Source organism: Mytilus californianus, unplaced genomic scaffold, assembly GCF_021869535.1.
Source record: "Mytilus californianus isolate M0D057914Y unplaced genomic scaffold, xbMytCali1.0.p SCAF_1, whole genome shotgun sequence".
Taxonomy (NCBI): Eukaryota; Metazoa; Mollusca; class Bivalvia; order Mytilida; family Mytilidae; genus Mytilus; species Mytilus californianus.
The window spans coordinates 59810090-59825885 of record NW_026262581.1 but is presented as its reverse complement, the minus strand read 5'-3'; the positions used below and the strand labels follow the sequence as shown (position 1 = coordinate 59825885).

The window sequence follows — 15796 nt, the reverse complement described above, 5'->3', positions numbered from 1 at the left end:
AAGTTCTTAAGAAAACAGATGGAAGTCATTCAACCAAGCTCAATACAGAAAAAAATAAAATATCATGATCTAATTGCTTGATTAGTTATTACCAGTGGCACAGGCACTAATGATTCATGCGCTTTAAAGGCCTTTCCCTCTTACTTTTCTAAAAGGAAAGAACGGCTAAGGGGGCAATTGCAAAGATGTGGCTGTAAATGTTTTGATAACACATCAGCTGATTATTGATTTTCTGCCATTTGCAAATTGTGTAACATACTAATTTATGATCATTAATTTTCCTGAAACCTTAAATTTTGGAAATCTTAATGTAAATGATACAAAATTGGCAAACTCTGTGACTGAAAACTAAAAAATTATTTCGTCAAATTATTGTGTGGATTGTAATTTTTTTCTCCCATACAGTATTACCTGTGACATACTTTGATCAAATGGGTACTATTTACTGGGGGTAATAAATTATAACATGAGATGTTGGTTAATAATAGGGATCATAAGCCAATATGGGCTAGTGGTCAATCTAATTAGGTTACTTGGAGAGATGCACTGATTCTATCTATTAATTAAAAGAGGTGTGTAAATGACATACTGCATCTAAACTTTACCTGGCAAATGGTTCTTATCCCTTCCAATTACCTACAAGTAAACATGTTTTATTGCAAGATTGAAATAGAGTTTTTTATTTATTAATTTTTTGAAAGGTTAGAAACCACCTACATGTATCAGTAAACAATGTACAAATAAAATTGAGAATGGAAATGGGGAATGTGTCAAAGAGACAACAACCTGACCAAAGAGCAGAAAACAGCCCAAGGCCACCAATGGGTCTTCAACACAGCGAGAAAATCCTGTACCTTGAGGCGGGCTTCAGCTGGCCCCTAAACAAAAATGTGTACTAGTTCAGTGAAAATGGACGTCACACTAAACTCTGAAACATATAAATGAACTAAATTTAAAAAAACATACAAGGCTATTAAACAAAGGCCAGAGGCTCCTGACTTGGGACAGGCGCAAAAATGCAGCGGGGTAAAACATGTTTTGTGAGATCTCAACCCTCCCCCTATACCTCTAGTCAATGTAGAATAAACAAACACACAGCAATTCGCACAGTAAAACTCAGTTTAAAAGAACTGTGTATATTTTAATATTTCTCCAATGAAAATCAGTTTAAATTGATACTCTCTTCAAAAGATACATGTATGTAAATTGGTTTTTGATACACTGTCCAAGATATTTATAGAGAACTACATGTATATCACTATTCTGTAGCAAAAGTAAAAAAAGTACATTACATGTATTTCTAGATAAGAGTTATCTCCCCATGCATTTCCTCAGATCACAATTAATCAATTTTATCTTGACACTGTTACAATTTATGTAAAATAATTTTGTTTTAATTATTGTATCAATCATTTAGATCACGTATATTTCTATATTCAAATTAAATATAAAAACAACCCTATTAAAGACTACACACAGTTATGAGATGACAGTTACATAAAACTACAGTCATGACAGTAATAAATCTAAAGTAATGTTGTATGTTTAAAGGAATTTATATGATAGAATTAATGTTGTTTTTTTTGCAGTTCTACACCTCAAACAACAGAACTGTATATTAAGATTGCAGATACACAATGGCCGATAATATATACATCTGAATACAACATTGGATTTCTTGGCCTAGAAAAACTTCATCCATTTGATGCTGGGAAATGGGGAAAGGTGTATGAATTCTTAAAAGGTAGACCTATTTTTTTTACTTTCATATTAATAAAAGAAGTTGTTTGGTGATCAGTGAGACACCAGCACAATAATACAAAAAATCAAAAGACATCCAGAGGTTCTTATTGTAAGGAAAATCATGTTTTTATATTCATGACTGTACTGTCTTTTTTTATTTCACCTGAATAATTCTATTAAATATTGCCTTAGTCATCTTATATTGTGTAGTTCAAAGCTATCTACAATGTTTGATTATCTATCTTTGAAAGCTATATACATTGTATTTCAAAATATTATGTTTTTAGCAATCTAGATAATCCAAAATTTATGTAATGACACGAAGGAGTCAATTTTAAGTAGTATTTTAAGATAAATTTTTATTCTTGTCACTTTTGTTTTGTTTTTAATATCATCTTTAAGGACAATCTAGATCTCATGTCATACAAAATTTTATCAGAAAGGATATATACAAATATTTTTCTTTATTAGTTGTATAATTAGTCCCCTACCGACGAAGTTGAAGGGGACTTTAGGTTTGCACTCTGTCCGTCTGTCTGTCCTTCTGTCAGTCCGGCAAATCAGTTTTCCACACTTTTTTTCTTCATGCTTGAAGATATATATTGATTTGATATTTGGTATATTGTTTTATCATGACAAGTTACAGATCAAGTTCGAATTTTGTTCCGGTCTGATAATTTTTGTGCAGAGTTATGGTCCTTGGACTTGGAAAATTCACTGAAATATTCAGTTTTCTGCACTTTTTTTCGTCATTCTTGAAGATATTGATTTAATAATTGTTATATAGTTTACACCATGACAAGTTATAGATCAAGTTAGCATTTTGTTCCAGTACAATTAATTTTTAACCGGTAGTGGACTACATGTATGTATTGCCATGCAATACTCTCAGAATGCTTGTTTAAAGATATATGTCATAGCTGAACTAATTATTATATATCATTTTCATTAGTCTGGTATCACCTAAGCTGAACAAAGGTATGCAGAAAAACATTATTTAACATAACAGTGCATTGTACATTTGTTGAAAAAACATATAATATGAGTTACATTATAACAGTATCAGGAGCAGCACAGCCAACAGGTTAACATCAGAGAGAATCCTGTTTGTCATTTATAATTCTAATAAATTGGCCCAATTTTCGAAGTTTTGATTGCTGTTTTTGATTCATGATAGTTTTGAATTTTAAAACATTACAGTTCAATAAGTATTTCCTGCCAGTTAATAGTTTTCTAACTGTCTGTAGACTGTTGCATTAATTGCATTCCATTAGATAGTGGTATTCATCACCGATAGCAACTCTGCACAATGGACACTTTCTCTGGTCTCATGGTGTATTTTGCCATCATTTGTGTCATCTGCGTAGAATAAACAATTTCAGTAAAGTTCCAAGTTTTTCTTCTATATCTTTGCCCCAACTAATTGTTATGAAACTTGTAAACAATGCTTATTACCACAAAACTCAGATCAAGTACAAATTTGGGTAGCGTCACTTTTTACAGTTCTTGAGTAATATCCATTTATAATGTTATATGCAAGCTGGGGCATCATCTGTGTCCCATGGACACATTCCCCATTTATTTTATATTATTTTGTAGTATATACATGTAATTGACAGTAATCGAAAAGTAATGTAATTACTTTTGATAAAGTAATTGATTGCAATTGACATACAAAAATTAGAGTAATCGATTACACAAAAGTCCTTCAAATAATCAATTATTAATCAATTACATTTGTCAGTAATCGTGCCCATCCCTGATATATGACAAATAAATTAAAATTAAATAGGAATCTTTACAAATAGATTTTTATGCACTCTGATTAATTCCAATAACCCATCATGTTATTTTTTGTCTGATTGACTAGTTTGAAAAGCTGCCAAACTTTAAAGATATGATTGATACATTTATTGTCTCCTTTAGGAATTTTGGGTGATGGCTCTGGGACAGCCTTTCATCATATATAATATAGGACTATAAATACATGTACATAAAGTGTTTAAAGTCGACAACTAAAATCAATGACAATTCCAATCAACCAAAAATAATGACGGTTGGAACAATGATATATGATTTAATAATTATTGAAAAAAATTATTAGAATAGAGAATGGAAACAGGGAAGAGACAAAAGACAACAACCGGACCAAAGAGCAGAAAAAAGCCCAAGGCCACAGATGGGTCTTCAATGCATTGAGAAAATCCTGCACCCGTAGGCAGACTTCAGCTGGTCCCTACTATGTACTACAAAAGATCTTATTTTGTCGCCAGACAACCCAACTGTAGCAACACATAGAGATAATTTCTGTCAAGTGTGCACCTGCTATTTTAATGTTTGATCAGTGATTTTTTTTTGTGTTACCTATTCTGTTGTCTCTTATTTATTTATACATTGTATGTAAATACTTTCAGAGGCTAAATTGATTCAAGAGAAGACCATAGTAAAACCAAAAGAAGCTACACAAACAGATTTATTGGTTGTTCATACTCAACAATACCTCAAAGATCTCAAAGTAAGCCAAAATTCTAGTTTTCTTTAACATTTCTCAGGTGTCACTTTAAAGTGTTAACAATAGGTATAATCATTATCTTTTCATTAGCAATATCATTGTATTGGGTATTGTTTTCTCTGTGGCTAGACTGTAATCCTAAGTGTTATAATGTTTTTATAAGAAAGATGGGTTTTGAAAAAAAGATGTGTTAAATTATATAACCAAAATCAATTCTTTACATTACAAATCTTGTGAGAAGCTTTTCACAGTGTTATTGTTTGAAAGAAAAAGATATTTATGATGGAGTCCAATGCCCTTTTGCTTGAAATGTCAAAGTATGCAATGCTATGAATTTATTTTTTTTTTAAATTGAGATTATTACCCATCATTTGACAACAGCAAAGCACAGAATATTACATATGATAAGACTTGGTTTTCATTGATACTAAATTGGCAAAAAATATTCAAAAATACTGATACCATGCATAGTAACATAAAACTTAAGAAACCAGATGTTACATCTTTGTCAATTTCTTCTGTAGTGGGTTCATTTCATTTATATATAAACATACATATTGTATACATGTATATATCATTTATGTGAAAAAACCAATTTATTTATTTTATTTAGAATAACTTTTGTTAATATGAAAAATGACTTTAATAAAGTTATTTGAACAAATTAGAGTAATTAATGTTGTACATGTACTTAGACAATATATATAATAATATACTAGTTACCCATCAGTACCCTCTTTTGTATGTTTTTTTCAACAATTTAATTAACAACAATTGTAATTCAATTTTACTAACATTTATAGATATATCGTTTAACATGTGATGATAGATGCTGTCTCAGATTTTTGAAAGCATGCTTTGATATTTTAAACAGTTTTAACATCCATTTTATATGCACTAATTTTGATTGTTTTATGTTAACAAATCTTTGAAATGTCTTATTCAATGTTTTTAACCAACCTTTATAAACTTTAAGACACTAAAATTGAAAGGTTTAAAACAAAATAAACAAAGAAAATGATTTCTCAGCATAAAGTTTCTACATCTAATGAAATATTATTTCAAGATATTACTATCTCATGAAACATTGTGAGACAGGCTCTATTTTACTATTTAACATACTAAAATTTTTTACTCAAGTAGATTTTCTGCTTCATTATATAGCTATCCGATTTCGTGGAGGGAATTGATGAGGTATTATATTGTACACAGTCCTTGTTGCATGCTTCATGTCACATGACCTTGCACCTATGCAAATGTCAATTTCACAGTCTTGATTTGTTTGAAATGGTTGTAAGGCATCTACATTTCATCAGCAAGATTGAATGTATTTTACTTTCCATAATCAATGTACAGACATCTACATTATGTAAAGCATCAATGCTTTTCTTTTCAGCAAGATAAACAAACAAATAAGCTATGATAAGACTTACACAGTATGTTTTGCCTGTTGTTAGTACCTGATCATTGTACACATTTCACTTTAACTTGCTACCATAGTAACCATACCCATTTGCATATTTTTTATTAAACGTTAGCATACATTGACCGTCATTTTCTGTAATTCCTTCCACAAATGAGCATACATACTCTTCCTACATTTATATTAAAACACTGAAAACTGTGTTATTATGGTGTCTGTTAATTTATCATTGGTTTTGATCAATTTTGCAGGAAAGATGGGAAGTTACGATATTTAGTTGATGGTAGTTATGATAAGGTGTTTTGAAAGATACATTTATGATTCATTATTTATTCTGCATCATACACTATTAAAGGGCTGAAAAGTATAAAACTGAAAGTGTCAAGACCTAGGATCAGTCTAGACTTGAACTCAAATCTATAAACGTAGTAACACAACAAAGTAAAAACTAAAAAAAGAACCAAATTTGAAATTGTTTAAAGTCTATTTTATGAGTAAATTTATTTGAATTATTACTATTTGATTGTACTTTTATAAATCAACCAGTATTTCATGAAAATAAGGACTCCTGGTAATTCACTAAAGCATTTAGGACCTAAAAAATATAACACAACAATCTTTGTTAGTGTAAGGTACATTGTATATCTGAGTATATATGAAATTGTACTAGATCAGGGTGAAATTGAAATTAGAAATTTGTTTAAACTTTATGCTTTGTACCAGTTAAAATTCTCTACAGGTGCTTTCTCTATTTTCAGAATGACATCTCATCTATAAAATTTATTTTGGTGTTATGAAAGTAAACACTTTCAAAACATCTGTATGAAAATAATAAAAAATTGAATTAGAACAGTTAGTTTAAAAACTTGGGGACAAAAAATCTGGTTATAAGTTCTAAAAATAAGATATTCACTCTCTATCCTACTCTTGCATGTAAGTGTAATTAAATTCATTAGGGAAAACAATAAAAATTAAAATGTCCCTTTATACATTGCCTGCTTTCACTGTGATAGATATACATGCATGTTATAGTCTAGCCCTATGATAAAAAGAATTTTTGTACAGTTGGTGTATTGCACCTGGAAATTGACCTGAAAGTCATTTCAACGCACAGGTCGTCAATTCTTCTATGTTTAATTGTGGTGTACATAATTGTATTGCCTGTTCACTTTTTTCATCACATTGAAGATCTGTTTAATATAAATGTTGACAAGTAGAAAAAAAAGCATGCCATAGATAGATATTTTAGATCAAGCACTAGGAGGAATTATTGGAAAGATACACATAAATGCATTGATACCAAATTTTCTTGAGTTTTCATCTTTTAATTAATTTGATGTACGAATGTAACATGAGTATACAATTCTGAAAAAGGGGGAACATTTTTTTAAATGTATTTGTCAGTTCCATAAACATTTTGGATAAAATGTGTTTGCTTTAATCCACAATCACAATCAAAGGTGTGTAATTAACTTGTATGTGTAAGTATGTGGCTTGTGTATCAATTCATATCAGAGGTATTTAGAGAATTTTGCCTTAGGTATGGGATCAGAAGAGTGATGCAGGTTCCTTGGTTTAAGTTTTATTTATCTATTTAATATAGAATGCATTAAATTAACCTTCTTTGTCAGTGTAAGCAACTAAATTTTGAATAGAACAAAAAGTGTGCTTTACATGGAATATTGATATGAATAAAAACACTTGATAAAAGAGTAAGGCATATTTTTGTTAATTTCAGTGGAGTTTAAATGTGGCCCAGATAACAGAGGTGCCACCTGTGGCTTTGTTACCTAATTTCATTGTACAACGAAAAGTATTAAGACCTTTCAGATATCACACAGGAGGTACTATATTGGTATGTAATATTGGCTTAGTTTAATAAGATCTCTGTTTTTAATTAAATTTACATTATAAAATTGCTGAAAAAAGACTGTTTACACTTGTATTTATTATTCTAAAGAAAACGATTGTAGTGCAGTGAAATTTGTTTAATGCAATCCGTTGTAGTTACAATCTCTCTTTAATTAATTCTCTTTTCTGGAAGTCAGTTGATATTTAGAAGGTATTTAATATGCCTGACCTTAACACCTGTCATAGGTGATCAAAATCTTCAGTCTTGAAAGGGTTTGGTGTAAACAGATTTCATTGCAATACGCAGATTAAAAAAAAAACAATATTTATTTATTTCTTGTAAATTTACTCACTATTATGGCCTTATATAGAGAAGAAAGAAAAAAAGGCATACATATATTTCTTGTAACAACTACAAAAGTTTCCTGAAATGATTTAATGTTTGGATGCAGCTCTTTATTTCATTGTTTATTGAACTTCAACTTTCATACATTACATTACTTACATTTGGAATTTAGTTAAAATACACTAGAAAAAATGTATGAAATCATTGTTCACAGGCTGGCAAATTAGCTATGGAAAGAGGATGGGCCATCAATATAGGTGGAGGATTTCATCATTGCCATGCTGAGAAAGGAGGAGGGTTTTGTGCATATGCAGACATAACATTATCATTAAAGTTCTTATTTGAACGTGTTGAGGGTGTAGCTAAAGCTATGATTATTGACTTAGATGCACATCAGGTAGGTATCATATTTTTTTAGAGAAGAAATTGTTAAGAAAAGGTGACACAAACCAGCATGTGCATAATACAAGGATGTGATAGTATAGTTATCACCCTGTTTATCTGTCATTTACTTGCGGGTTAATGTGATTGGTTATGGGTGCAGAAATGAAGCTTGGTTTTTATATCAAAAAGATTTTCAGATTTGTGTTGATATAGATATATCATGCCTGCTTTCACTCTAATATATATGCCACTGTATTTATATGTTTATATTTCAGACTGCAATTTTGTGTACAGCACAGAACAACCTTATGCACTGATTATTAGATTATTTAGAGGTTAAACTGAATTATGACAATCTACTATAAATGAGTCAAATCCTGTTGTTTCTATAGATACAGAGCATATCTTACCTCATGGAAGTTAATTATTTGCCATGGAAAAGAACATTGATGTTTTTCCCTCATAAATAATTGGATTGGAAGTAAATAACTAAATGATATATATAATGCGAAGACATTTATCACATTCAATTTTAAATTATAGCATGATCAAAACATTTCAGTCATTTAGCATACACTGTATATTTCATGTTTGAATGTTTTAAGGGAAATGGTCATGAACGTGATTTTATGGATGATGAAAAAGTATACATAATGGATGTTTACAACAGAGGAATATATCCACAGGATGGATTTGCCAAAAGTAAGTATGCTGTGTGTGTGTGTGTGTATTACATAAATGATGAACAAAGGAAGTAAATTATTATAGTTTGATAACAACACATTTAAAACATGATTTTATGTTAATATAACTAACAGACACAAAAACTAACTGTGTGACAAACTTGTTTTACAAATTCTCTTTTATAGACAAATAGTATATACCACTGCCTCTATTAATGGGTTTGTAAGAGTCATAAAGTATAAAGACCTGATTTTAGTGGCAAATATGAACCAGAAGTTGCCCCTGATGTCATGCAAATTATACATTGACTCATTAACGTGTACCCACATATTATATATTTATCTAGTCACCAAATGGTCTTTAGCAATGAACAATCTGACACTGAAATCAGAGTCTAATTAAAAAAGATGCACTAAACAAAGTGATAAAATTTCTGTCATACTTTACAGGCACTTAACAAGTTAACATATGGTGGTTTAAATTGACTTTGTGAGCACAAAACCTCCCCCTTTGCTCTCAATTCTCAATCAAAGTTTTTGGTAAATTCCAAAAATACATTTATAAGATACATTATTGTTATGTGTGTTTTAACTCATGATAATGTCAAGGTCAGTCATCAGTAATTTTTGGCTTGATATATAAGATTCTACATCAGAAGGTTTAATTGGTACTATGTTTATTATTTACTATCAACAATTGCATTATACTTATCTATTATCATTATCAAATGGCTGTATGTGATATGAAATGAACTTGTTTTTCCATTTTTCTCTTTTCTTTTTTTTTTATTGGGGGAGGTGGGGGGGAGGGTTTGCAGTAGGAGGAAAGGGGGTAAAATTGTTTTTTTAATTTTCTTTCAGGAGCTATTAAAAGAAAAGTAGAGCTTCAACATTATACAGAAGACCGTGACTATTTAGAACTTGTTGAAAGGTAAAAAATTTTAAACACTATATAAAGCAATCTTAAATCATTGATGACTCCATCTTCTGTTTTTTTAAAACAACAAACTGTATTCAATGGGATTAGAAACAGAAGGTTTCAGTTTAAATCTGATAGTTAATTCCTTCATCTCATTGGACCTACCTTGCAGGACCTACCTATATTATATGAAGTTAATTTGCTCTCCTACTTATTATGCATGAAATTGTTTCTGGTCATTGAAGGCATACAATACAGTTTTGATCCTGTCAGGATTTTTTAAAGAAAATTTGCATGCAAGCTACTTTTGACGTAGTCAATTCAAATATGTAATAAAAATATAACTTCATGTGCTTCTTTTAGAGATAGATGGGGTCGAAATATTAGACATTTACTCAAAATTTGATTTCTTGGACTTTTCTACTCTTTGGACAGACATATCTAACTTTTGTGTTTCAGAAGATAAAAAAAAGTGGAGTTTTATAAAACCAGTTATAATATCTTCTCAACATAAGTATACTTTAAGTCTGCGCAACAATTCTTTAGAAATAATTCATTTTTATACGACCGCAAAAAAATTTTTGTGGTCGTATATTGGTATGACGTTGGCGTCGTCGTCGTCGTCGTCGTCCGGCGTCGTCGTCCGAATACACATTAGTTTTCGCACTCTAACTTTAGTTTAAGTGAATGGATCTCATTGAAATTTTACCATAAGGTTCAATACCACAAAAGGAAGGTGGGGATTGATTTTGGGGGTTATGGTACTAACAGTTAAGGAATTAGGGGCCAAAAGGGGCCAAAAATAAGCATTTTTGTAACTTCCAGACATAACTTGTGTGTAAGTGTATGGATCTCTCTGACATTGTACCACAAGGTTCCATATCACAAAGGGAATGCTGGGATTGATTTTGGGGGTAATTGTCTCCAAATTTTAGGAATTAGGGGCCAAAAAGGGGCAAAAAACAAGCATTTTTCTAGTTTCATGACAATAACTTGTTTGTAAGTGTATGGATCTTTATGAAATTGTACTACAAGGTTCCATATCACAAAGGGAATACTGGGATTGATTTTTGGGGTAATTTCCTCCAAATATTAGGAATTAGGGGCCAAAAAGGGGCAAAAAACAAGCATTTTTCTAGTTTCATGACAATAACTTGTTTGTAAGTGTATGGATCTTTATGAAATTGTACTACAAGGTTCCATATCACAAAGGGAAGGCTGGGATTGATTTTGGGGGTTTTCCCTCAAAATTTTAGTAATTAGGGGCCATAAAAGGGCAAAAAAAGCATGCATTTTTCTAGTTTCAGGACAATAACTTGTGTGTAAGTGTATGGATCTTTATGAAATTGTACTGCAAGGTTCCATATCACAAAGGGAAAGCTGGAATTGAGTTTGGGGGTAATTGCCCTAAACGTTTAGGAATTTGGGGCCAAAAAGGGGCCAAAAAACAAGCATTTTTCTAGTTTCCAGACAATAACTTGTGTTCAAGTGTATGAATCTCTCTGAAATTGTACTGCAAGGTACCATACCACAAAGGGAAAGCTGGGATTGAGTTTGGGGGCGATGAATCATAAGGGGGTTCAAAAAATTGGGGGGGGATTTTTTTTTTCCTTTTTTTTCTTTAACATTTTCCATTTCAAATTGGTTATTTCTGATTTATATATAAAAGCAAATAATAATGATATGGTTTGAATAGGCATACATGTGAACCTCCCGACGGGAGTACAATAATCCCGTTTTCAGGGGTCTCCTTTAGATTTTTAATTTCGGGTCCAGTTTTCAAATTGGTCTACATTAATGTCCAACGGGTCCAAAATTAAACTTTGTTTGATTTTAGCAAAAATTGAATATATGAGGTTCTTTGATATGCTGAATCTAAACATGTATTTAGATTTTTGATTTTTGGCCCAGTTTTCAAGTTGGTCCAAATTGGGGTCCAAAATTAAACTTTGTTTGATTTCAACAAAAATTGAATATAGGGGGTTCTTTGGTATGCTGAATCTAACCATGTATTTAGATTTTTTATTTGTGGACCCCGTTATCTAATTGGTTCATATTGAGGTCAAAAGGGTCCAAAATTAAACTTTGTTTGATTTCATCTAAAATTGAATTATTGGGGTTCTTTGATATTCCAAATCTAACCGTGTATTTAGGTTTTTAATTTTGGGTCCTGTTTTTTAAATTGGTCTACATTGAGGTCCAAAGGGTCCAAAATTAAACTTAGTTTGATTTTAACAAAAATTGAATTCTTGGGGTTCTTTGATTTGCTGAATCTAAACATGTGTTTAGATTTTTGATTATGGGCCCAGTTTTCAAGTTGGTCCAAGATAGGGTCCAGTATTTAAACTTTGTTTGATTTCAACAAAAATTGAATATATGGGGTTCTTTGATATGCTGAATCTAAACATGTATTTAGATTTTTGATTATGGGCCCAGTTTTCAAGTTGGTCCAAATTGGGTCCAAAATTAAACTTTGTTTGATTTCAACAAAAATTGAATATATGAGGTTCTTTGATATGCTGAATCTAACCATGTATTTAGAATTTTTATTTGTGGGCCCCGCTATCAAATTGGTTTATATTGAGGTCAAAAGGGTCCAAAATTAAACTTTGTTTGATTTCATCAAAAATTGAATTATTGGGGTTCTTTGATATTCCAAATCTAACCGTGTATTTAGATTTTTAATTTTAAGTCCCGTTTTTTAAATTGGTCTACATTAAGGTCCAAAGGGTCCAAAATTAAACTTAGTTTGATTTTAGCAAAAATTGAATTCTTGGGGTTCTTTGATATGCTGAATCTAAACATGTGTTTAGATTTTTGATTATGGGCCCAGTTTTCAAGTTTGTCCAAGTTGGGGTCCAAAATTAAACTTTGTTTGATTTTAACAAAAATTGAATATATGGGGTTCTTTGATATGCTGAATCTAACCATGTATTTTGATTTTGGACATTGGACCATAATAGGTAAATTAAAAAAATTCAAGTTCTTAGACCACATTCTTTCTGTGTCAGAAACCTATGCTGTGTCAAATATTTAATAACAATCCAAATTCAGAGCTGTATCAAGCTTGAATGTTGTGTCCATACTTGCCCCAACTGTTCAGGGTTCGACCTCTGCGGTCGTATCAAGCTGCGCCCCAGCGAAGCATTTTATTGTTAAATTTCGTGATTGTAGGAAAAACAGACATTTTTTGATGTATATTTATCTAATTTTGAAAAAAAATCATCAGTGATTTGTTCATAAAAATAATCTTCATACATAATCAAGTCAATTAATATTTTGAAAAAGAGGGGTCCATGTACTCGTTTTTGAGCCAATGATTAAAATCTGTCCAAAAATGCATCTTTTACCAATATGTCACAGTTTGACTTCATGAAAAATAACAGTTTATGTTAGTGACGTCATTACCTCCCCTGTATCTGTATCATATGCACTTAAGCAACAATCTAAGATATTATTTCAAGTTGTATAATTCCAATATTTGAATTCCAAGGGCAATTATGCTGTTTATTACATTGATTACTGTGAAAGAATCACATTTTAAAAAAGGTACTTGTATTATATTTTTCCTATTCATTAATGATATATATATATATATATGCTGTTATGACAATGTTGAAATGAAATTTTATTTTTTTCTCATAGAAATTAATCTTCTAATTTCACTGAATAACAATTAAACGACACAGGAAACCATAAATTCTAAATTTAAAAAAAATGTATTTGTAGATGATGTAATTAAATAAACAAGCCACTTTTCTGAAGTAACTGAGCATTATTTTAAATTTCAGACATTTAGAAAGAGCTTTAAATGAGTTTACACCAGATGTTGTTGTTTATAATGCTGGTACTGACATACTTGAAGGTGATCCACTTGGTAATTTATCGATAACTGCTCAGGTATAGTATTTTAGTATTTGACATAGTGGATTGCATCAGCAAGCCAAGGGTTACAATCTACCCCCCCTCCTCCCTAATATTTAGTAATTTTAATTTGATATTTGTAATCACCAGCATATCTCAATTATTTGTTTGTTACTCCTGTCTTGTGTCCCATTGATTAGATAGAAAACAGAAAATAGTTTTTGGGGTTTAGGTTTGATAGATCAGTGTTAAAAAAGTTATTATGAAATAGACATGAATTTCTGGTTTAAGATGTAAGTATTCAAGATTATTTAACGGATTACTATCTAATGTCCTGAAAAAAGTTTTTGCATCCGATGAAAAAATGTTTCACCTTTTAAACATGACATTCATGTCTCATTTTAGTACCTAAATCAGTTGTAATCTAACCAGTATTCTTTTTTCCTATCTTTCAGGGAATAATAGACAGAGATCATTTAGTTTTCAGTAAGGTCAGATCAAGATGTATTCCTATTTTGATGGTAACCAGTGGAGGTTACCAGAAGACTACAGCTAGAATAATTGCTGACTCCATCCTTAATTTACATCGGGAAAAGTTGATCAAATGTGATGGTGCTGAAGCATTTCAGAAAACCAACTCAAAACGTATGTTAGTTATGATATTGTCCAAAAGGCTACAGTTGTAGATTTCTTTATCTTTGTATGTCATGGGTGTCGCGTGCATCTTATGTTAGTGAAAATAATTTATTATGTTGGCTTTTCACTTTCCCAGAATGTGACCTTCAGAATTAGAGTTATCTCCTGGTTTGTACTTACATGTGCAACACTGTGGGTGCAACATGTGGAGCAGGATCTGCTAACCCTGCCGGAGCATGTGAGATCACCCCTGTTTTTGGTGAGGTTCGTGTTGCTTAGTCTTTAATTTTCTATGTTATGTTTTATATACTGTTGTTTGTCTTTTGGTCTTAATCATTGTTTAGCCATGGCATTGTCAGTTTATTTTCGACTTATGAGTTTGCATGTCCCTTTGGTATCTGTTGCCTCTCTTTTTCAGAAGTTTGCCCACCATTTTTTAGTCTAAGTTTTGTGATTAGGTCATTCTAGTTTGTCTTATCAAGTTAGGTATAATATATAAAGTGATCCCTTTGTTTAAGTTTGATTTATTACATGTAGTAAAACCTTTATCATATAAACTTTCTACATATTCAGTTAAGTTTGTAAACTAACAATTAGGAAAACATTGGTTGGAGTGAGTTTTTTTTTTTATTGAGATTAAGCAATTTTAGTCGCAGCTTGTGTTTATTTCAGACCATAACACACATCAAAATAAATACCGAAAGATGAAATTTATGTTGCTAGCAAAAGTTGCAGCTTGTAGAAATTATACAAAAATCACACAAAGACCTTACAAAAATTATAACTCATAAATGCAGTTTATCCAATGAAAGCATTAGTTTTTCTCATTTCTAGACATTTATAAGACAATGTGAAAGTATATTACAGTTACTATATAACAACCCAAGGAGTGGGGCTATACTGCATTTACCATGTCTGTCTGTTCATCAAACAAATATTTTCATCACACTTCTCTTAAATACTACTGAACAGAATGACTTCATATTTATTAGGTCCAGGAACACAGTTATTGTCCTTTGATTTTTGCTGTCTCTAAATATAGTCCTAGTGTAGACACCTTTTATTTCTTCATATTTTATGCATCAAATAGCAAGTGAGGCAATGAATTACACAGTAAAAAAATTTGGGTCATAAATTTTAAGGTAAAGTAGGGATTTGGTACAGTTGAAAAAGGTCTAAAATTAGTCTGTCCAAAGCTTTCAAACTGAATTCAAGACCCCCTTAACATAAAAGTTTCCATATTTTGAGTTAGAGATGATGGAAGTTTTCTATAATTTTGATATAATTTGTCCCAAAAGTAGTACCCCATGCTGTAAAAATTTTGGTGAGAAAGCGAAGGTGCAATTTTTTTCAATTTGCATTTATTGTTCAAAAGAAATGCATTACAAAATGATTGTGTTCTTAGGCCATTTAGTCAGCAACCTGACAGGAAAGA

At 31.0% G+C, this 15796-nt stretch overlaps 1 protein-coding gene across 1 annotated transcript in view; it reads left to right on the top strand.

Moving 5' to 3' along the window:
• The window catches only part of LOC127705186 (histone deacetylase 11-like), a 31762-nt gene that overhangs the window by 260 nt on the left and 15706 nt on the right, over nucleotides 1-15796 (top strand). The window contains exons 2-9 of the mRNA XM_052209465.1: nucleotides 1590-1744; nucleotides 4158-4258; nucleotides 7417-7533; nucleotides 8090-8272; nucleotides 8865-8961; nucleotides 9804-9873; nucleotides 13653-13761; nucleotides 14181-14370. Coding sequence (XP_052065425.1) covers nucleotides 1590-1744; nucleotides 4158-4258; nucleotides 7417-7533; nucleotides 8090-8272; nucleotides 8865-8961; nucleotides 9804-9873; nucleotides 13653-13761; nucleotides 14181-14370 — 1022 coding nt within the window. The remainder of the gene's footprint in view (nucleotides 1-1589; nucleotides 1745-4157; nucleotides 4259-7416; nucleotides 7534-8089; nucleotides 8273-8864; nucleotides 8962-9803; nucleotides 9874-13652; nucleotides 13762-14180; nucleotides 14371-15796) is intronic.